Below are 23,015 nucleotides of genomic sequence, written 5' to 3' on the forward strand. Positions count from 1 at the left end.
CAAAACAATAAAACTATTTATTGTGTCCTCAGTAAACATGAATTAATCCATTCAAATGAATTAGCTCAGTTAACTGGCAAAACAGACAGACAGGTAGAATTAGCCAATCACAAAAAAGTAGGTCAGATTCTGCCCAGCGACAGGTTGCTAAGGTCAGCTAAGGCCCTGCGGTTGCTAAGGTCAGCTAAGGCCCTGCGGTTGCTAAGGGCAGCTAAGGCCCTACGGTTGCTAAGGGCGGCTAAGGCCCTACGGTTGCTACGTCGATTTGAGGATCTGCTTGGAAAGAATTCTGAAAATTCTGAAGAATTTGGCTTCTGACAAGGTCCTGAACAATTACAAACTGTGAGAAAACCGTAACTCCTGTCCAAAAACCGAAAACACTGTGAGAGACACAGAAGCCGGCAGATTCTGACAGTGTTTATTTTATTCACATATTCCTTAAAATGAGCGAGTAAGCTCAGTGCGAACACAGAGTGAGATTCTTTTGAAAAAAAAAGACGATTACATTAGAGTCAGTGGGGAGTGAGACAGGGATTGCTGTCGGTCTCTGCCCCCCTGTTTAAATTTTGTGCAGACCCCGCCTGTCAAAGTCACATTTTATGAATCCCAACACCTATGTCTACATTTTGACAAAAAATTATGTGTCTCCTTTTTACGGTTTGGCCGTGAGCTCGAGTTAAAAATAGAAATTGAGGTCATTTTTTACTGCTTCTCACACTCAAGCTAACTGACGCTTCCACTCTAATTTTGACGAAAAAGTGATTTCCACTCCTCGTTTGACTGCTCATAGTTTGAAAAGTTTACATGTTATGTAAAAACAGTTTGGTGTTTTTCCAGAGAGGACAAGTTTTCCTTTGTTTTAAAGTTTGAATCATGTTTCTACGTGCACGTATGAGAGAGCTAGGTGACTCTGAAAAAAGGTGAAATTTTGTGGTTTTAAAAAAAAATTCCCATTCATTTTCAATGGAGAAATCTCATGGTTTTTTGGGAATAACTTTGGGAAAAATTGGAATTTCAACACCAAAAGTCATAGCACCCCTCCCCCGATCGAGCCGCACGTTTTGATGTATATATTGTCGGGGTTTTCTCAAAGCTGCGGGAGGAGTTACGCGCCGAAAAACGGCGGAAGAATAATAAGGCGGAAGAATAATAAGTATGGCGAAGATTAATGCCTCGTGCCTCGGAGCTAGAACCCGTGGCACTAATTAAAGATGAATGCATTGGTTTACAGATGCAATAGGGCTCCATGCTGGTCAGCGCTCTAATAAATAAATAAATCATACTGTATTTCAGTGAAGCCGTATGTGCGGCTGCACTCTGAGACTCCCTCTGCTGGTAAACATCCCTCCATGTTGGTCTGCAGCGTCTACAGCTTCTACCCCAAACACATCATAGTGAAATGGGTTAGAGACGGACAGGAAGTCACCTCTGATGTCACTTCCACTGACAAGATGGCAGACGCTGATTGGTACTACCAGATCCACTCCCACCTGGAGTACACGCCCAGGTGAGTCCAGCTGCAGGTCCACATAGATCCAGTTGGGTCCAGTTGGGTCCAGGTGTTCAGTAAAGGTCTGGTCACACAGTAGAAAGTGTCACAGTGAAATTCATCTGCATGTTTTCATGAAATGTGAGTTTCAATAAGCTGCTGAGCTACATTCAGTGTGTCAGGACGGATTGCTGTTCCTTCATTTGAGGCTCAAAGTTCAGAAAAATGTGGAAAGAAAATTGAGCAGAGAACGTTTGAAGTTCTGCTGAGTGGAACGTCTGAAGTTTGTTTGTGTTGAAGGTCTGGAGAGAAGATCTCCTGCAAGGTGGAACACGCCAGCCTGAGTGAGCCTCTGTACACTGACTGGGGTAAATACCTGTCTGTCTGCTCACCTGTCTGTCTGCTCACCTGTCTGTCTGTCTGCTCACCTGTCTGTCTGCTCACCTGTCTGTCTGTCTGCTCACCTGTCTGTCTGCTCACCTGTCTGTCTGTCTGCTCACCTGTCTGTCTGTCGGTCGGTCTGCTCACCTGTCTGCCTGCTCACCTGTCTGTCTCTACCTGTCTGTGTGCTCACCTGTCTGTCTGCTCACCTGTCTGTCTGTCTGCTCACCTGTCTGTCTGTCTAATCACCTGTCTGTCTGTCTGTCTGTCTGCTCACCCGTCTGTCTGTCTGCTCACCTGTCTGTCTGTCTGCTCATCTGTCTGTCTGCCTGCTCACCTGTCTACTTGTCTGTCTGTCTCTACCTGTCTGTCTACTCACCTGTCTGTCTGTCTGCTCACCTGTCTGTCTGTCTGCTCACCTGTCTGTCTGTCTGCTCACCTGTCTGTCTGTGTGCTCACCTGTCTGTCTTTCTGCTCACCTGTCTGTCTCTACCTGTCTGTCCTCAGATCCGTCCCTGCCTGAGTCAGAGAGAAACAAGATCGCCATCGGAGCGTCAGGACTGATCCTGGGTCTGATCTTATCTCTGGCTGGATTCATCTACTACAAGAGGAAGTCCAGAGGTCAGGAACCAGTCTGATACCAGTCTGATACCAGTCTGATACCAGTCTGATACCAGTCTGACACCAGTCTGATACCAGTCTGATACCAGTCTGATACCGGTCTGACACCGGTCTGACACTGGTCTGACACCAGTCTGATACCGGTCTGATACCGGTCTGATACCAGTCTGACACCAGTCTGATACCAGTCTGACACCAGTCTGATACCAGTCTGACACCGGTCTGATACCGGTCTGATACCAGTCTGACACCAGTCTGATACCAGTCTGACACCGGTCTGATACCGGTCTGATACCGGTCTGATACCAGTGTGATACCAGTGTGATACCAGTCTGAAACCAGTCTGACACCGGTCTGATACCGGTCTGATACCGGTCTGATACCAGTCTGACACCAGTCTGATACCAGTCTGACACCAGTCTGATACCAGTCTGACACCGGTCTGATACCGGTCTGATACCAGTCTGACACCAGTCTGATACCAGTCTGACACCAGTCTGATACCGGTCTGATACCGGTCTGATACCGGTCTGATACCGGTCTGATACCAGTGTGATACCAGTCTGACACCAGTCTGACACCAGTCTGACACCAGTCTGATACCGGTCTGATACCAGTCTGATACCGGTCTGACACCGGTCTGATACCAGTCTGACACCAGTCTGATACCAGTCTGACACCAGTCTGACACCAGTCTGACACCAGTCTGATACCGGTCTGATACCAGTCTGATACCGGTCTGACACCGGTCTGATACCAGTCTGACACCAGTCTGACACCAGTCTGACACCGGTCTGATACCGGTCTGATACCAGTCTGATACCGGTCTGACACCGGTCTGATACCAGTCTAATACCAGTCTGATACCGGTCTGACACCGGTCTGATACCAGTCTGACACCAGTCTGATACCAGTCTGATACCAGTCTGACACCGGTCTGACACTGGTCTGACACCAGTCTGATACCGGTCTGATACCAGTCTGACACCAGTCTGATACCAGTCTGACACCAGTCTGATACCAGTCTGACACCGGTCTGATACCGGTCTGATACCGGTCTGATACCAGTCTGACACCAGTCTGATACCAGTCTGACACCAGTCTGATACCAGTCTGACACCGGTCTGATACCGGTCTGATACCAGTCTGACACCAGTCTGATACCAGTCTGACACCGGTCTGATACCGGTCTGATACCGGTCTGATACCGGTCTGATACCAGTGTGATACCAGTCTGACACCAGTCTGACACCAGTCTGACACCAGTCTGATACCGGTCTGATACCAGTCTGATACCAGTCTAATACCAGTCTGATACCGGTCTGACACCGGTCTGATACCAGTCTGACACCAGTCTGATACCAGTCTGATACCAGTCTGACACCAGTCTGACACCAGTCTGATACCAGTCTGACACCGGTCTGACACCAGTCTGATACCGGTCTGATACCAGTCTGACACCGGTCTGACACCAGTCTGATACCAGTCTGATACCAGTCTGATACCGGTCTGGTACCAGTCTGATACCAGTCTGGTACCAGTCTGACACCAGTCTGATAAAGTCTGATACGGTCTGATACCGGTCTGATACCAGTCTGGTACCAGTCTGATACCAGTCTAATACCAGTCTGACACCAGTCTGATACCAGTCTGATACCGGTCTGATACCGGTCTGACACCGGTCTGATACCGGTCTGATACCGGTCTGATACCGGTCTGATACCAGTCTGACACCGGTCTGATACCGGTCTGATACCAGTCTGATACCGGTCTGATACCGGTCTGATACCAGTCTGACACCGGTCTGACACCAGTCTGATACCAGTCTGATACCAGTCTGATACCGGTCTGGTACCAGTCTGATACCAGTCTGGTACCAGTCTGACACCAGTCTGACACCAGTCTAATACCAGTCTGATACCAGTCTGACACCAGTCTGATACCAGTCTGATACCAGTCTGACACCAGTCTAATACCAGTCTGATACCAGTCTGACACCAGTCTGATACCAGTCTGACACCAGTCTGATACCAATCTCTTTTTTCTCTCAGGACGGATTCTGGTCCCCAATAACTGATCCTAGTCCTGGTCCTGGTCCTGGTCCTGGTCCCGGTCCTGGACTCAGCAGCTGCTTGTCTTTTCCTTCTTCTATTCTGCTGGATCTTTGAATCAGTACTGATGCATCATATCTGAATGTTTCCATGTTGAGAGTAAAATGTGACTGTGCAGCGTAACCAGTAACATTATCTGTCAGTAAATGTAGTGGAACTAAGTTTCCTCTGCAGTACAAGTACACAGCTGCAGCCTTTCTACCACTTTGGGGCCTTTTGGGAGTCATTTCAGGGAACAGTGAGTTACAACAGTAACATGATTCAATACTTTCATATCTAAACATCATAATGAACCTACAGATGTTGGGGCCCTTGTAGTCGGGGCCCCAGGCAGTAACTGTCTATGCTGGCTGATGATAAAGTGGCTCCTGTATATCCACTAACTGACTCCTTAACTCTGCTTCAATCAATATAATCCATTGATCTGATTGATTTGTGTGCGATTGGTAGATTTGATACAAGTTTTTATCCACAATAAACCTTCAGAGAACCTTCAGAGAACCTTGTGACGCTCTGTGAGTTTATTGATGACGTTAATAAACAGGAAGTTTGTCACCTGATCAGTAATATGATGCTGTTTGTGTTTATTGGATCAATGGTCCAGTTCATAAAGCATTACAGCTTCACACAGAACAAACAACACTTATTACAGTCCAGCTGCTTCCACTTTGATATTGATCCTCTTCTGCTGCTGGAGTCCAAGCTAAAAGTCATGTTTACACTCAGTCAGTAGAGTTGATTCTATTGGTCAGAGGTGGTGGGAGCTTCCTCTGGAGCTTTTTATCATCGTCTTTTTACTGGCAGCCATGAAAATGTTCAGAAGAGCTTTGGGAACCTTTCCAAGGTACAAAAAGTGGAAGAAAAACAGATTCCAGGTCCAGAATCTGTGAAACTGAATCAGCCACTTCTTTCCAAAAAGGCTGAACAGATGAACGAAGCCAAAGAAAATTCAGAGTGAAAATCACTGAGTTCAAATTCTTCTGAGTTCAGTCCCATGTTCCCTCAGCCCTATGTTCCCTCAGCCCTATGTTCCCTCAGCCCTATGTTCCCTCAGCCCTATGTTCCCTCAGCCCTATGTTCCCTCAGCTCTACGTTCCCTCAGCTCTATGTTCCCTTGGTTTAATAATAAAATAAAGTATTTCACTTTCTTTAAAGCATTTTTACAGATGAAGAACATGTTAAGGGTCAGCACATTCTGAGCATCAGGGAATGGCCATACCTGTGCTGTGGGAATGCAGGCCTGAGGAAACATTGGGTCTAATTTGGTGGGAATCCTGAAGGGAACATAAGGCTGAGGGAACAAAAGGATGACCTCGCCTGTCTGATGGTGCTGTAGCTAAATTCAGGGAGTGACTCAGTCGTGATAACTCTAAACTATTAGAGACAAAGTTAATCACCTCCTTCCCTCAACAGGCACTGATTTATCCGATTTATCCGATTTATCCGATTTATCTGATTTATCTGATTTATCTCTCACAGGAAACCCAGAAACCTTAAACCTGATTTGTATTTAGACTGTTTCTAAAACGATTTTACAGAATTAACCTTAATTGTCATGGACAGGGGGCATAGCACCAAATTCTGGGCCCCATACATAAGCCTCCTGCAGGCCCTGGTACACCTTTCCAATGCCTCCCCCCACTTTGACACCCGTGTAAACATGATGGTCAAAATAGGAAGTGATGTGTCGTAAGGTAGAAACACGAGCAAATAAACGATAAAACTCAGAGAGACTAAATGTCATCAAACATCAAACGCCTTCATGTTGGTCTGGTAATAAAGTGTTGCTGGAGCTTTGACTTTCTTCAGACTTCTTTTCCTTCTCCATGCACCTCAGAAGTTGGTGAAGTTGTGTCATAAACCTCCATCCTGTTTCTAAACTCAGATAAAACCAAATGTAAACTAACAGTACTGTGAAAGAGCAGCCAAGTAAAGAGTTCAATCAACCTTGTTATCTGTTAGTTTAATACATTATACTGAGGGTCAGACATCAATATAACATTTAAATAGCTCTGCCTTTGATCATTTACAGCAGTAAAGTGTAACATGCAATATAAAAAGGTGTAAACACAGCAACAGTAGTGAGTGTGTTTTTATCTCTTACTGATGATGATGATATCATTTATATTTGAATGTTTTATAGCATTCACTTCATCACAGTCACAAACCTGTCAGCTGCCTGTGGACTAAGAATAATAAAGAAACTGATGTTACCATGGTGATCCAGCAGGGGGCGTCTGAGCTCATTCAGTCTGCTTCAGTCTGCTGCTGTTACCATGGTGATCCAGCAGGGGGCGTCTGAGCTCATTCAGTCTGCTTCAGTCTGCTGCTACTACAAACATCTTCTCCTGGTGACTGATGACTCATCAGCAGCTCTGCTTCTGATTGGTTGCTGAGTCCAACCTGAGCAGGTCTTAATAAACTGATGTTAGCATGGTGATCCAGCAGGGGGCGTCTGAGCTCATTCAGTCTGCTGCTGTTCAACTACAAAAATCTCCTCCTGGTGACTGATGACTCATCAGCAGCTCTGCTTCTGATTGGCTGCTGCCTGAACAGGAAGTGAAAGTAAAGAGTGGGGTCTTTCCACAGACGCCTGAAATGTTTGTTCTTCATTAAAAAAACATGAGCGACGCTGCGTTCAGGTGTCTGATGGTAAACTGACAACAAAGTGCTGAACAGAGACGCTGATCTGATCACATGACTGCTGACTCTACAACAACACATGACTGAGCTCAGAGTGTCTGCAGTCTGACTTTAACATTTACCTGCACAGCTGATCTGAGAGGTTCTTCATCAGCTGATAAAGTTAAAGTCTGCTTTGTTTCAATAAGTCTGAATAATTAAAGTCAGAGTTTCATTCATCACTATGGCTTAAATGATTTTGTCCTCACAGCACGAACATTTAAATAAAAGGCTTCTCTCCAAAACAAAGTGACCATGAATAAAATGTGGATTAAATGAAAGAGGAGTTTGTGTAAAGCTCACAGTTCTTCATCTCATGGTTACGAACACAGACACAAAAAACTGACATGAGTTTTTAAAAAGACTCTTTACAGAAACATCTTTTCCTGTTTCCACCTCTCAGACATTCTTCTGTCAGACGGATAAAAGAAAATCATTGTTTATTTCAACAAGTCCGACAGAAGAAGAAGAAACACGAGCTCATAGAACTCACCATGAAGAGTTTTTATGTTTGTAAAGATTTTGCAGCTCTGAACGTTTGTCATATTTGTTTTTGGGGGAAACATCCAGCTGGAGTTCCTCCAGATTGATCTTGGACAGAAACATCAGCTCAGTGTGATGTAATAAATATAATCTGCATCAAACATCTGAGACCTTCTGTCTGATAAACACATCGGTGCATCGTCAGCGTAGCAGAAGAGATGAAGATCTGAGGATAGGGTATATATACGGTATATAGGGTATATATATGGTATATAGGGTATATATAGGGTATATATGGTATTATAGGGTATATATAGGGTATCATAGGGTATATATAGGGTAATATAGGGTATATATAGGGTATTATAGGGTATATATAGGGTTTTATAGGGTATATATATGGTTTATATATGGTATATATAGGGTATTATAGGGTATTATAGGGTATATATAGGGCATTATAGGGTATATAGGGTATTATAGGGTATATATAGGTTATTATAGGGTATATATAGGGTATTATAGGGTATATATAGGGTATCATAGGGTATATATAGGGTAATATAGGGTATATATAGGGTATTATAGGGTATATATAGGGTTTTATAGGGTATATATATGGTTTATATATGGTATATATAGGGTATTATAGGGTATATATAGGGCATTATAGGGTATATAGGGTATTATAGGGTATATATAGGTTATTATAGGGTATATATAGGGTATTATTGGGTATATATAGGGTATTATAGGGTATATATAGGGTATATATAGGGTATTATCGGGTATATATAGGGTATTATCGGGTATATATAGGGTATATATACGGTATATATAGGGTATTATAGGGTATATATAGGGTATATATAGGGTTTTATAGGGTATATAGGGTATATATAGGGTATATAGGGTATATAGGGTATATATAGGGTATTATAGGGTATATATAGGGTATTATAGAGTATATATAGGGTATTATAGGGTATATAGGGTATATATAGGTTATTATAGGGTATATATAGGGTTTTATAGGGTTTATATAGGGTATATAGGGTATATACAGGGTATTAAAGGGTATATATAGGGTATATATATGGTATATAGGGTATATATAGGGTATTAAAGGGTATATATAGGGTATATCTGCTGTGAGACTTCACTGAAGTAAAGTCATCAATCACTATCGTCACAGTGACTGACTTCACTTCACTGGATGTAAGGAAACAAGAAGAAGACAGTAAACTCTAAACCTTCCTGAATTATCTTTTTATTTTATTAGTTTTGATGTTTTAAAGTTTTGTTCATTTTATAAGTTTTAAGTTTGTTCTTATTGATTTTATTCATGATTCTTTTCTGTTTTAATCTTTTTTAACTTATAGTTTAGTTGATTTTACATTTTATTAAACTATCTTTTTAATTTAATTTTACTTGTGTGTCTTTATTTTCTTTTATTGTAACTTTTAATAAATACTTGCTCTTATTCTTTTATCATCCTTATTTCCTCTTGCATATGTAACCCACTGGATGTGCTGAAGCCTCCCTACACACCCAGAGACTCTGCGTTGTGTTTATGGTTGTGATATGTGTTTGCATGGAGAGAGAACAGGAGCTCTGGATGAGACCTGGAGACACTGTATTGGCACATTGACAGCTTTCACCTCTGGTCGTCTCCGCTGGCTGCTGGCTCCGTCACCCTTACAGGACAATCAATGAAAAAAAATTTTTTTTAAATATTTTTTTCTTAAAAACTATATTCTAGTGCAAATAAACAAATATATTGTGTCAAAATAATACATTACAGGAAGTGTAAATTAAATAAGGCATCCTATAAACATATGACTTCATAAAAATAAATTAAATGACTTGTAAGACCCAGATATAGAAAATAAGCTCTCAGATATTGTTTTAGGCCTCTGATGTAGAAATTGTAGGAAAAAAATGTAGAAATTAAAGAGATTTCACATATTTTATATTTTAGGAAGTTTTTAGGGAAATGTTTCTGTATTTGTTTTCACTTTGTCTGAACAGATATACAGAACATTTAAGCTTTTATTTGCAGGGTTGATTGCTTACTTAGCCCCATAACACTTTATATCATCAGTAATAATCACACAACAATCATAGTTTTATGAATAAGCAGTTATTCTTAAAAATACTGCTATAGATGATGGAGTTTCAAATAGCACATACAATGTAGTCATGTGTTTAATTATGGTCTAAGCTAAACTAAGTAAACATTTAACAGAAAAGCACATTTAGAACTTAGTGACAATGAATGATCTAACACCTTAAATTTATTCTACATTGTTTTCAGTGAAGATGTGAGAAGTGTCCTTGTGTAATGTGTAAGGAGCACAGGCTAGTTTAACTACCACACCATAGACATAACAAGCTATAAGTCACATTTGATTAATGTTTTCCAAAATAAACTAAGTATGTACATGTTCTAGACATTGTAATGAACACAAAAAATATATTTCAGGAATTTTATTTACTTGAATATTGACAAATCCAGTTGTGTAAAAAAAGGAAATGAGCTGGACAGGAAGTTTACAGGTAGAGTGAGTTCATGGCCAGATGACCTATAAACACTTCTTCTATCCAATAGCATTGTGAGGACAAACAATAGGACCCATTAACGATGGACATGTGGTCTGGAGAAAATAAAACATTTGCAGACCTTTTTTTTTTTAATTGTTAAAAGTGATGTTGTAATTCTGCAGCAGTGGGTCTTACAGGGTTAAAACAGCAAACTGAAAGAATAATGCTTCCTCCTCCACCATTTCCACTTTACTCGTGCACAGCAAGCTAGCCAACATTACAGCCAAAGTTTTCATACAAAATATAAGTGTTGGCTTCTCAAACCCAAACCGAAATGTAAACTAACATGTAAATGAACACATCAGATGAACATAATGACTAGATGATTTTAGTTAAGGTATTTTAAAAGGATGCAGGTTAACTAACACTGCTTACCTTACAGGACAGTGAATGAAAACACTGAACCAAAATGGCTTCCTGCACGGCATGGATAACCCAACTACGGTGTCGTGTAAGGGACAAACATCAACATTTGCTGTATTCACAGAGGAACAGATGACGCAACAGTGCCACCCTGTGGAGTATTCAGGCTATTACATTCATTGGTCTCACTCTTTATCTTTTAATTTGTTCTTTGTTTTTGTTCTCTTGCTGTTTTTATTCATTTGTTTTATGTTGTTCTGTCTTATTATCAACCTGTCAATCAAAAGTTAAACTCTTTGAACTACATAACCTGTATAAATAAAGATTGATTGACTGATTGATGCAATATGAACATTGTCAATCAATCAATCTTTATTTATAAAACGCCAAATCACAACAAAAGTCATCTAAAGGCTCTTTACACATAAAGCAGGTCTACATTGATCTTTAGTCGAGGACTGGATGGTTCTACATTGTTCTTTAGTCGAGGACTGGATGGTTCTATAGAAGGAGGCATCCCATTATATTTATATATATATATATATATATATATATATATATATCTCTATCTATCTCTCTATCTATCTATCTAGATGAGTCAATGACGTATAAGGATTTTCAACAGGTCAATTTTAAAATAATAAAAATGGGAATATATATTGCAGTAGTTCAAACATTAAGAATGTAAAGTACACATAAATTCATATTTAAATAGTAAATTAAGTGTTTTATGTGTTTTTTCATCTCAATGAATTAGTATCTACTCTGTCTCTGTCCTTTTTTATGTGAAACCTGGGGGCATCTCTTGATGCCCTAATGGATTTGAAACAGATGCTGTGCTTAGGTCAAAGGTGAAAAGTCAGGTCAGGGGTTGGCTTTTTCTGAACTGACCAGTTATTTAGAAGGTGTTTGTTTTAGAAAGAAGAAACTATATAAGGGGAAGCTACAGCTGAAGAAGAGAGAGAGAGATCCAGATTGGGACCAAGTCTCTCTCAAGATTGGAAGTTGGACACTGTTCTCTTTGTAATAAAACCTTTAAAATAGAGATGAGTCAGCGGTGGTTTCCTTCTTCGTCAACACATCAAGAATCTATCTATTATTAAAATACACTTCATTAGTAACACTGTTTATTTATAAGACTGTTATTACCATTGGCTGGCTGCTGGCTGAACAGGAAGTGAAAATAAAGAGTGGGGACTTTCCACACTGAGAGGTTCTTCATCAGCTGGATAAAGTAAAAGTCTGCTTTGTTTCAATAAGTGTCTCATCTAAATGTATCACAGCTACACACAGCTTTCCTACAATACGCTCAGCCATGCAACGAGATATTATTAATAACGAACGATTTTTATATTTATTATTTTTCTGTGAATATTCTGAGATGATTTATGTGGTGTATTTCAATAACGAAGCAGCTGCACAGGTTTAACAACCTTTACTAGCAGACCGGGGCGTCATGTACAACACTGAAAAAGTATGGCAAGTCTATTAGGTCGATCAGTAACAAATGAATATTATATTCCTAATATATCACAATTTAGAAGAGCAGCAATATTGGTGACAGGCCTGTGAGGTTACATTTGACTTGAGATCATTAACACAGCACCATGCTCATTTTAATAAAAGGGTTCATTTATAATTCCTGTGTATTTTGTATTTCCACTGACATATTTTGCACATCATGAACAGCTGACTATACTATAGATATATAATATATAGTTATATTATACTATAGATATACAATATATAGTTATATTATACTATAGATATACAATATATAGTTATATATTTAAGAACAGCTGCCTTCTGTTGTTGTGAGGAATAAAGTCAACACGTCTCCGTGAGCCAGACAGAGTCGTGATCCCACCAGTGTCTACATGAAACCTGGACTACAGCGTTTAGACCAGGGATGGGCAACTTAAATGATAGAGGGGGCCACAATTTTCATCCACACTAACAGAGGGCCACATAGGACCGCACACTTATGATAAAACTGCCATTTCAAATATGTTTGCAAATATATATGTTTATTGACCCAACATACAGTGCAGTAACTTATTTCATGCTCAATAAATTTGATGAATAAGAATACAAACAAATAATAACTAATAATAATAACTTACTGTTTTTTTTCAGTGCAAAGGGCTCTCAAGAAAATAAAACATACAATTAACCATCCACCTCAACGATGGCAGAAAGCTGCAGAACAGCAGACGAACATAAACTGCAGTAGGCCTACTTCTCTTTTAATGAGAAACTTGTGGCTTTGCCTGCTGGTGCACAATAGACTGCAAGGGCGTAAAATTGCATACGACACTATGGACGTGTCCATACCAATATTTGGATACGTTTAAAATGTCCATACCAATTTTGAATGGGTAAATTTACGGCATTCGGGAAATAAATGGTTAATTTTACCCTCATGCGTACCTTCTATCAAAGACGGCGTGTCATTGGTGGACAGCCTTGCTATCTGTGATTGGCTCATCTTCCTTCACTAGTTATCGTTGCTAGGTTGGTAGCTAAGCACGCGGTGACAGCAGGATAACAGCTGAGAGAATAACAGAAATATTAGAGATAACGGAATAACAGCTGACAAGGGACGGTCTACTTTCGGTCTACTACTGTCTACTGTCTACTGTCTACTGGTCTACGACGAGTCATCATGTCTGCCTCGGGCAGGAAAAGGAAACTGACGGACATCAGAGGCTATTTCACAAAATCAACAGTAAGTTTATCACAGAACAGTCTTGTAAAAACCTGTTCGTCCCCCTTCAGTGAAATGTCGCTTCACACACTGTGGAGGCGGACGTCCGAGCAGCTAAAATGACATCTAACTTTTGTTTAACCACTTAACGCACGCTGTTCCGTCTACGGGATGGGACGGATGTTAGGAGGTAGCCACACGTTCTTCTGAATGTTTTAAACACCAACCCTTAAACATATATATTCATGCCGTACATTGTCAGAAAGCTTAGATTCTCCTGATTCATTCAAGACCACTCACGACTTATATGGTTGCTCACAGCCGTAATAGTATTAGCGGTTATCTCGGCTAGCCACTCAGCTAAAGTAAGCTAACAGCTATAATGCTACATACCTTCAAAGTCTTCCCTTTATCCACAACGATCATCTTATGACTCAGGACTTCCGGCACAGCTCGCCAAGTATCCATTCTGCTGAAATATGAAATCCGGTTCCATAAAACCAGAATACTTTCCTCAATATGTCAACATGTATTTAGTCCAACACGTAACGTAATAACACAAACAACAAACCATATACGGTCCGTTTACGTCATTTCCTGACCTGCACGTGCATCTCAGAGTACACGTGACTAGATGTTTACGACCGTGAGCCTCTCCTGCTTCTGACGACACCACACACAAGCCAATCGGTGTTTAGGATTAGGCAGCACATGCAGAGACATTGCTGCTACTCCCACTGGCGTTACAATGTAATGTACCTCGGTGGTTTCAAGTCAGTTACAGCGAGGGTATGTTCGCTTCCTGTTTTCAAAATAAAAGCACCAACTCTATCGTTATGGTTTTCTTAATAATAAAAGGCAACGGGTGTTTTATTTTGTGAAAATGACCGGAAGTGCGTTACTCGCTACGGCTAACTTGAGTGGCTCCGAATTCGCAGGAACAAAACTTTAAGCAGATGTTATTTGGACAAATTAGCGTCACATTGTGGATCTAAAGGGCTACTTTCTCACCTAAAAAGGTTAGACATGTGGATAAAGTTGTATATTTATAGAGTTAGAGCTAAAATAAAATCCGGCACCGGACCTGGCAACCCGACTGCTGGAATTACTTTTTGGTTGTTGCGACTACGATCTCGAGACATTAGATGGCGTTGTTCTGCTCATTCTACATATTCTACCTTTAATAAAACTCTTTGTCAGGTTTTGATTTGTTGAGGGAGGAGCAGCGTGTTGGTTCGACTCCATCAGACTTCAGCCGTCTGTCTGACTCTAAACCCAACTATCTCTGTGTGAAGTTTTATATTTCTAAATCAATGTGACTGAAGATATTTAATATGAAATGATCTTTCTTTAAAAGTCTTCCTCTCTAATATTTGTTTGTTATTTAACTGTTTTATTGACTTTTCTTTACAGATACACAACCAGTGTGCAAAGAAATACAATGCAAGCACATCTAAGTATACATCTTAAAGATAAACAAAAGACACAGAACGAGAGAAAAATAAATAAAAAGAAAATTAGAATAAAAAATATAAAAGAAAACATAATACATTAAAAAATATAGAAATAATGATCATACAGTAATAATCATAAATAAACAATGTAGAAAAGATAAATAAGATGTTATATTTAGACAGAGATGAAGTGTTCCCCATCAAATAAATCTTCCAGTAACATTACCCCTGCCTTCACCCAATTTTCCCACATGACCGATTTTTGTTAATTTTCAATGACTTATTATACCATATTGATGATCCCATGGTGTGAAAATATTTTGAGTGGCACGCCTGGTGGGCCCATCTCCAACTCTCTCTAGAAAAAGCCAACACAGGGTTTCTGTAGGGTACATCACCTCCTGTCCGGGTGAGGAAAGCTTGTATTGAGAAGGGCTTTATCAGCACCGACCCCTGTCATGTTTGATTTAGATAACTGGCTAAGACTGACGGAATAATGGTACCAGTCTATTCTTGGGCTTCCCAGGACACCCTCATCTACTGATGCATATAGTTTATTTTTATTAAAAGCAGGCTTCTTTCCCACCCATAAAAAACTGTTTATGGCCCTATTAAATCTATGCAGTAGGAGTGGAAAGTCCAGAGGCAGCATAGATGTTATATAATTAATCTGTGGCATTGTAATCATCTTTACTAAGTTTATTCTTCCAATCAGTGATAAACTTAATTTTGCAAGTTACTTTCGGTTTTTTGGTTAAGTAGATTAAAAGGGCAGTAGATTAAAATTCATTATATGTTCTAATCCCGGGGTAACCATGATCCCTAAGTAGACCAATCCAGATGGGAGCCATTTGAATTGCTAATTATTGCGGATACTGGGAGGGCATAATTTATATTAAGGCATTGCCTCAGATTGGGGTCCCTTTTATACTGTCAATATTGCTGACCCTTGCAAAAAGATTCAAAGATTTATATCACATATATTGTGGTTTTCTATACTTATTCAGTCATAAAGTACTTATTCACTCAGTAGTTGCAGAATCACATATACTTCTTCATTTAACATAATGCCTTCAGATTTGATCATCTTTAGCAAACGATGGTCAACAATCAAGTACCCTTTTAACAGATACAACATTGTTCATTATTAGTAATTATCACCTAAATTTTACAGTACATCTTCTTGCCCTGAAACAATCCCTTTTAATATTTGACATGGTTCCAAAGCCAAGGCAAAGATCAGGGGTGAGAGCGGGCAACCCTGTTGTGTCCCACATGAAAGTGTAAAAGGGTTATATATGTATATATCACCCATCCCAAACCGCTCAAGAATTGCAAATAGATAATCCCACTCCACCCTGTCAAAGGCCTTCTCTGCGTCCAGAGAGAAAGCCACCACCGGTTCCATGCCGTTCCTCGTTTAACATACCAAATGTAGTAGTCTGCGCAAGTTATCTGCTGAGGACCGACCCTTAACAAATCCCACCTGATCAGGGTGGATCAGGGTAGGAAGACACACTTCTAGTCTTAATGCCAATATCTTAGCAAAGATATTGGCTTCAACGTTGATCAAAGATACTGGTCTATAGCTCCCACATTGCTGTGGGTCTTTATCCTTTTAATGTATCAATGTTATTATTGCATACTGCAGACTCTCCGGCAGGCTTCTCCTCCGGAACGCGTCCTGAAAGACAGTGAGAAGTCTCGGTGCCAGGAGGTCAAAAAATGACTTATAAAAGTCTGTAGGGAATCCATCCCCCCAGGAGACTTCCCAGCACTAAGACATTTAATTGTTCGTTGAACCTCTCCCAGTGTGATTTCCGTCCTCAACCTTTCCCCAGCCAATTCAGTTAGTGTTGGTAAAGTAGTCCCAGACAAAAAATTCCAAAATTTATCCCCATCCCAGGAATCCTGTGATGTGTATAATTTTTGATAAAATACTTGAAATGCATTATTTATTTCTATTTTATCTGTCAGAATTTCCCCTTTATCATTCTGTATCGCTGAGATCAAAGTTTGAGCCTGTTGTTGTTTTACCTTCTGAGCCAATAATTTCCCTGCCCTTTCACCTTGTTCATAATACTTTTGCTTACACCTAAACAATTAAAATTCAGCTTTTCTCTGCATAATAGCATTTAATTCAAATGTTGCCCTGCTTAAATTAGTCAATACATCTTGGTCTCCACTATCTCCATAATCCTTCTCTAGGTCTTTCCTGCTTTGCTTGAGTGCAGACGCTTCGCTCTTTGCTCTCCGCTTTACTTTTCTTTTTTCCATTGAAATCCTGTCCTTTTGCTACTAAATTTATGGAAAGCGGGTCCTGGATACTTCTATATCACTGGGAACTTAATTTATGAAAGTATCTCAAGGCTACCATTATTATTTAAACTCTTTTACTTCGTGAGTGTGGCCTATCAGCAGCACAAGCCTGCACTATAGTGACTGGGATTGAGGAGCTCAGCTAAGCTAAGCTAATTAGCAGCAAGATGCCTCCCTTTTCCACGGATGATTACCACAAACTTCTCCAGAAGATAGCGGTACTGGAGACGAAAATTCAGCGACTTGAAGTCAACGTGGAGGTAAATGGACAATATGGGAATGAAACCACTCTACAGATTACCCAAATCAGTGGACAGGAGCAGGCTAACAGACAGCTAATTAGCACCACCAAGAAGCAGGAGGCTGGTGGTTACGGCAGTAAATCAACCAGTAGTCCTCCCTGGAACTCTCTTGGTGCAAGGCCAAAGAATAAATCATTGCTTCCCTTAGATATGGGAAGACGGTTAACAGGCAGAACCCAGCACCCGGAGGCTTGTGATGAAACTGAGTGGCCTGCACTGCTATCGCAAAGGAGGGTCTCTTCAACCCCAGTACCAAGGAGAAAACAGCCGTGGACTGTGGCAAAAACAAAAAGTAAGAGCAAACCGACCCAAGACACAGGGATTCTACTAGAGAACAGATTTGCTCCACTTTTACAAGACCCTGACTCCCCAAAAGAAAGGTCATCTTCCAGCACCAGAGAAAGGTATGTGGCTAAATCAAAAACTAAAAGGCCGCAGAAAGAGCTAACCACTGGGCCTCAGACGCTGATAGTGGGTGACGGAGCTGTGAATATGATAAAACACTTCTTCAACAAAAACACCAAAGTACTCTGTTTTACCAACGACATGGTGTCCGATATCTCAGAGAAAATTCTGGAAATCACTGCTGAGCATCCGACAGTGAAATCTCTCGTCATACACACAGGAGCGCTTGATGTTATCAAGCAACAATCAGAGGTATTGAAACAGGATTTTAATGATCTGCTGAACAAAGTTCGAGGTCTGAATACTGAGGTGTTTATCAGTGGACCTCTACCGACAGTTCGGCGAGGAGACGAGAGATTCAGCAGGCTGATGATGCTCAACAGATGGCTCAAAGATACGTGTGCTGCTCAATCAGTGAATTTTATTGACAATTTCAACATTTTTTGGGAACGCAGACACCTCTTTAAGGCAGATGGATTTTGCCTTAACAAGTCAGGAGTACAGCTGTTAAGCTACAACATTTTTGATTTTGTGCGTCAGTCACCAGCAGTCCCTGCCAAGGACAAGACAAGACAAGACAATCCAAAACAACAGATAAGACAGCGTTCTGGAGAAGAATTGTTACCGCCTGAGATAAGGACTGACCATGAAAGTCAACACACCCAGAGAGAGGATTTATTGTCATCATCCTTGCCCCAACACAAGGAGTCTCCCCCAGCCCCAACAGCCCAACAGGAGGAGTCTCCCCCAGCCCCAACAACCCAACAGGAGGAGTCTCCCCCAGCCCCAACAACCCGACAGGAGGAGTCTCCCCCAGCCCCAACAACCCGACAGGAGGAGTCTCCCCCAGCCCCAACAGCCCAACAGGAGGAGTCTCCCCCAGCCCCAACAACCCAACAGGAGGAGTCTCCCCCAGCCCCAACAACCCAACAGAAGGAGTCTCCCCCAGCCCCGACAACCCGACAAGTGGAGTCTCCCCCAGCCCCAACAACCCTACAAGTGGAGTCTCCCCTAGCCCCACCTGGAGATTCCCAACTTTCACCCACCAGCCTTTCATTCTCTCCACTCAGTCAGGACTCCCCACTTCTGGATTTCACCGACAGGATGAATGACCTTGTCAATGTTGGAATCCAACTCACACCACGCACAAATCCCATTTTTTCTCCCCTCAACTTCCCCCATCGTCAAGCCCCTCCCATTCCACCACGCTGGAAACAACCATCACCCAAGAGTCACAGAGCCCCCCCACCTCCTTTGACTCAGATCATCTGTGAGTCTGACTGATATGTGCCGGGTCCAGGCTGCAATACTGATACCAATTATGTTCTCCCCCAGGAAAAGTCAGGGCCCTATGGAGTTCAGGTAGTTTTCTCAATCCCTGTGATGACAGGTAACAGAAGAATGGTTAAACTGGTGAGAAATAACAAGAGTTCAATTAAATCTGCTAATTTACTAAGTATAGCATGTCAACCTCAAAATATACCAGTGTCTCCTGTTATCTCCACAAGGTTAGCTCTACTCAATATCAGATCGCTAGCAAACAAATCACTGCTTGTTAATGACGTCATTATGACCTATGATCTTGATTTTTTACTTCTTAGTGAAACATGGCTGACTGAATGTAGCTGTTGTGCTATTCTCAATGAGGCAGCACCAACAAATTTTAGTTTTATGAACAAGTGTCGAACTGGTAAGAAAGGCGGAGGAGTTGCTGCCATCTTTAAATCTGTATTTCAGTGCAAGGAAATTACATTAGGTGATTTTAGCTCTTTTGAACATCTCTGTTTTTTATTAAAAGGTGATCCAAAAGTTATTTTTTTAATCATTTATAGACCTCCAAGATACTCAGGAAAATTCATTGATGAGTTTGCTGAACTGCTGTCAGTTATCTGCACTGACTACAACTTTTTTATCATAACAGGGGATTTTAACATTCATGTAGACAATAACATGGACAGTAACGCCAAAGAACTCTCTGCTCTACTTGACACTTTTGGCCTCTTGCAACATGTGAAAGGGCCCACACACACTCGAGGCCACACTCTGGATCTGGTTATCTCTAAAGGTGTTGATATTTCTTCTGTTGATGTTAAGGACTTGGCTCTTTCTGATCATTTCTGTGTGTTCTTTGACTTACAGATCATTCCAAATGTTCAGTTAACCTCTGTGTCTGTTAGGAGAAGGTACATAAATGAGAATACCAGTGCAAAGTTTATGGAGGCTATAGCTATGTCACCAACTGTGAGTGCAGAGTCAGTTGATGAACTCCTGGATAAATTTAACTGGAAAATCTCAAATGTCATGGATGCTGTTGCACCTATTAAAACTAAGACAACCTTGAGCAGAAAGAAAACACCATGGAGGAACACTATGATGATAAAGGCTTTAAAAACAGAATGCAGGAAGGCAGAGCGTAAGTGGGGAAAAACTAAACTTCAAATTCACCTTGACCTCTACAAACAAAGTCTTTGTAATTTTAAATATGAGTTACTCAAAGCTAGACAGCAACATTTTTCTGAAATAATTAATAAGAACATCAACAACACTCGTACTCTGTTTGCTACAGTTGATAAGCTTACAAACCCCCCTCAACAGATAGCTCCAGAACTCCTCTCCACAGAAAAATGCAATGAATTTGCTTTTTCAGTGAAAAAATACAGTCCATAAGGTTAAATATCAACACAAATCAACAAAACAATAAAATGATGCAATCCCTCAGACCTCCCAGGAATAACTCAACTGCAATGTCAGAATTTAAAACAGTTGACCAAAAAACCATAGAGGAAACAGTGCAGCATCTAAAACCATCAACATGCTGTCTTGACACAATGCCATCAGATTTCTTTAAAACTATTGTGAACTCTGTCCAAACAGATTTGCGACAAGTAATAAATAGCTCACTTAAATCAGGTGTGTTTCCTAAACTCCTAAAAGTAGCTGCCATTAAGCCACTCTTAAAAAAGAGAACGCTGGATGCTTCCATGTTAACCAACTACAGACCTATCTCAAATCTTCCTTTTATAGCCAAGATCGTTGAGAAAGTGGTTTTTAATCAACTCAGTAATTTCTTGAACTCCAGTGGCCTTTTTGACAAATTTCAATCAGGTTTCCGACCTAACCACAGTACAGAAACAGCTCTTATTAGAGTGTTAAATGACATAAGGTTGAACACTGACTCAGGCAAGGTGTCAGTTCTGGTCCTGTTGGATCTCAGTGCTGCATTTGACACTGTGGATCACAGTATACTGTTGAACAGGTTGGAAACTTGGGCAGGACTCAGCGGAACAGTCCTAGACTGGTTCAGGTCCTACTTGGAAGAGCGGAGTTATTTTTGTGACCATTGGAAGTTATGAATCTGATCGAGTGGCTATGACATGTGGAGTTCCTCAGGGGTCAGTTCTTGGACCCCTACTGTTCAGTCTATATATGCTGCCCTTGGGTCAAATTCTGCAGAACTCTAATGTAGACTATCACAGTTATGCAGATGACACACAGATATACCTAGCACTGTCCCCAGATGACTACAGTCCAATACAGTCATTGTGTCACTGTTTAGAGCAAGTAACTAATTGGATGAACCAAAATTTCCTTCAATTAAATCAGGACAAAACTGAGGTCATTGTTTTTGGCAATAAAGAGAAGAGGATTGCTGTCAGTAAACATCTGGAGTCACTCTCTCTAAAAACTAGGGACCAAGTCCGAAACCTTGGCGTGCTGATAGACTCAGATCTGACTTTCAGCAGTCACATCAAATCAATCACCAAAACAGCCTTCTATCAGCTTAAGAACATATCCAGAGTGAAGGGTTTTATGTCTCAAACAGACCAGGAGAAGTTGATTCATGCTTTCATCTCAAGTAGACTCGACTACTGTAACGGTCTTCTGACTGGACTCTCACAAAAAAGCATTAAACAGCTGCAGCTCATTCAGAACGCTGCAGCTCGAGTTTTAACCAGAACAAAGAGATCAGAGCACATTACTCCAGTTCTAAAGTCTTTACACTGGCTCCCAGTAAGCTATAGAATAGATTTTAAAGTTCTGCTACTGGTCTACAAATCACTGAATGGTTTAGGTCCAGAATACATGAATGACATGTTAGTAGAATATAAACCCAGTAGAGCTCTGAGATCTACTGACTCAGGTCAGATAGTTGAGCCCAGAGTTCAAACTAAACATGGTGAAGCAGCTTTTAGCTGTTATGCTGCACACAACTGGAACAAACTACCAGCAGAACTGAAATCAGCCCCAACAGTGAACATTTTTAAATCCAGGTTAAAAACATTTCTCTTCTCCTGTGCTTATGATTGAGCTCTTTTAAAGCACTTTACATTTTAATCTTTCATTTGCACTCTTTGTCCTTTTAATGATTTTAAAGCTAATTTATTATTTTATGCTGCAATCATTTTATTTATGTCTTTCTATTTTTCTGTACTTTGTTTTTATTATGGGGGGGGGGGGTTTAATTGTATGTTTTAAGTTTCTCAAATTACATGTTTTTCTGTTTTATGTAAAGCACATTGAATTGCCATTGTGTATGAAATGCGCTATATAAATAAAACTGCCTTGCCTTTTATTTCTTTTTCTAATTTAGAAAGTTGATCAGTTGCTAGTTTGTTGTTAAAAGCATCCCATACCACACCTGGCAATCCACTCAGCCAGAGTGTCTTTTGTTGACCCTCTGCGTCTGGTGTCCTCTTCTCACTGCCGTCTCAGCTCACTACTGCCAGGCCAGTCTCAGTCCTGCTCTGTATCCTTTTATCAGCGTTGGGAGGTGATTGCTACTTGGCTACAGGTGTGCCAATTTACTGCAGAGGTTTTGCAAAACAAACAATACAGTGCAATAAAACACAAAAAGATCTCTCCTGAGGCCTGTACTACGAAGCTGGATTTTCTCTTATGGAGGTAACTTCAGGGTTAACCCTGGGTTTTCCGTACTACGAAGCTGGTTCACTTCTTACCGGGGTAAATCACCATGGTAACTTATGCTGAACGGCTAACCTGCTCCGGGGTAAATCACCATGGTAACTGATGCTGAACGGCTAACCTGCTCCGGAGCAGGTTATGTTCTGGATAAGAGATCAATGAGTATAAAAG

The 23,015-nt window shown here is 40.8% G+C and overlaps 1 protein-coding gene across 2 annotated transcripts in view; it reads left to right on the plus strand.

The window, feature by feature from the left end:
- Nucleotides 1-23,015, plus strand: part of LOC128384127 (H-2 class II histocompatibility antigen, E-S beta chain-like) — a 167,593-nt gene that overhangs the window by 3,958 nt on the left and 140,620 nt on the right. Inside the window, exons 3-6 of one of the 2 annotated variants that reach the window (XM_053343708.1) lie at nucleotides 1,294-1,507; nucleotides 1,790-1,857; nucleotides 2,378-2,491; nucleotides 4,543-4,596. In XM_053343708.1, the coding sequence (XP_053199683.1) occupies nucleotides 1,294-1,507; nucleotides 1,790-1,857; nucleotides 2,378-2,491; nucleotides 4,543-4,568 (422 nt within the window). In that variant the 3' untranslated portion in view covers nucleotides 4,569-4,596. Of the gene's footprint in view, nucleotides 1-1,293; nucleotides 1,508-1,789; nucleotides 1,858-2,377; nucleotides 2,492-4,542; nucleotides 5,172-23,015 lie in introns of those variants that run through there. The other variant, XM_053343707.1, reaches the window with a different exon arrangement.

The sequence above is a fragment of the Scomber japonicus genome, chromosome 22, assembly GCF_027409825.1.
Source record: "Scomber japonicus isolate fScoJap1 chromosome 22, fScoJap1.pri, whole genome shotgun sequence".
NCBI lineage: Eukaryota > Metazoa > Chordata > Actinopteri > Scombriformes > Scombridae > Scomber > Scomber japonicus.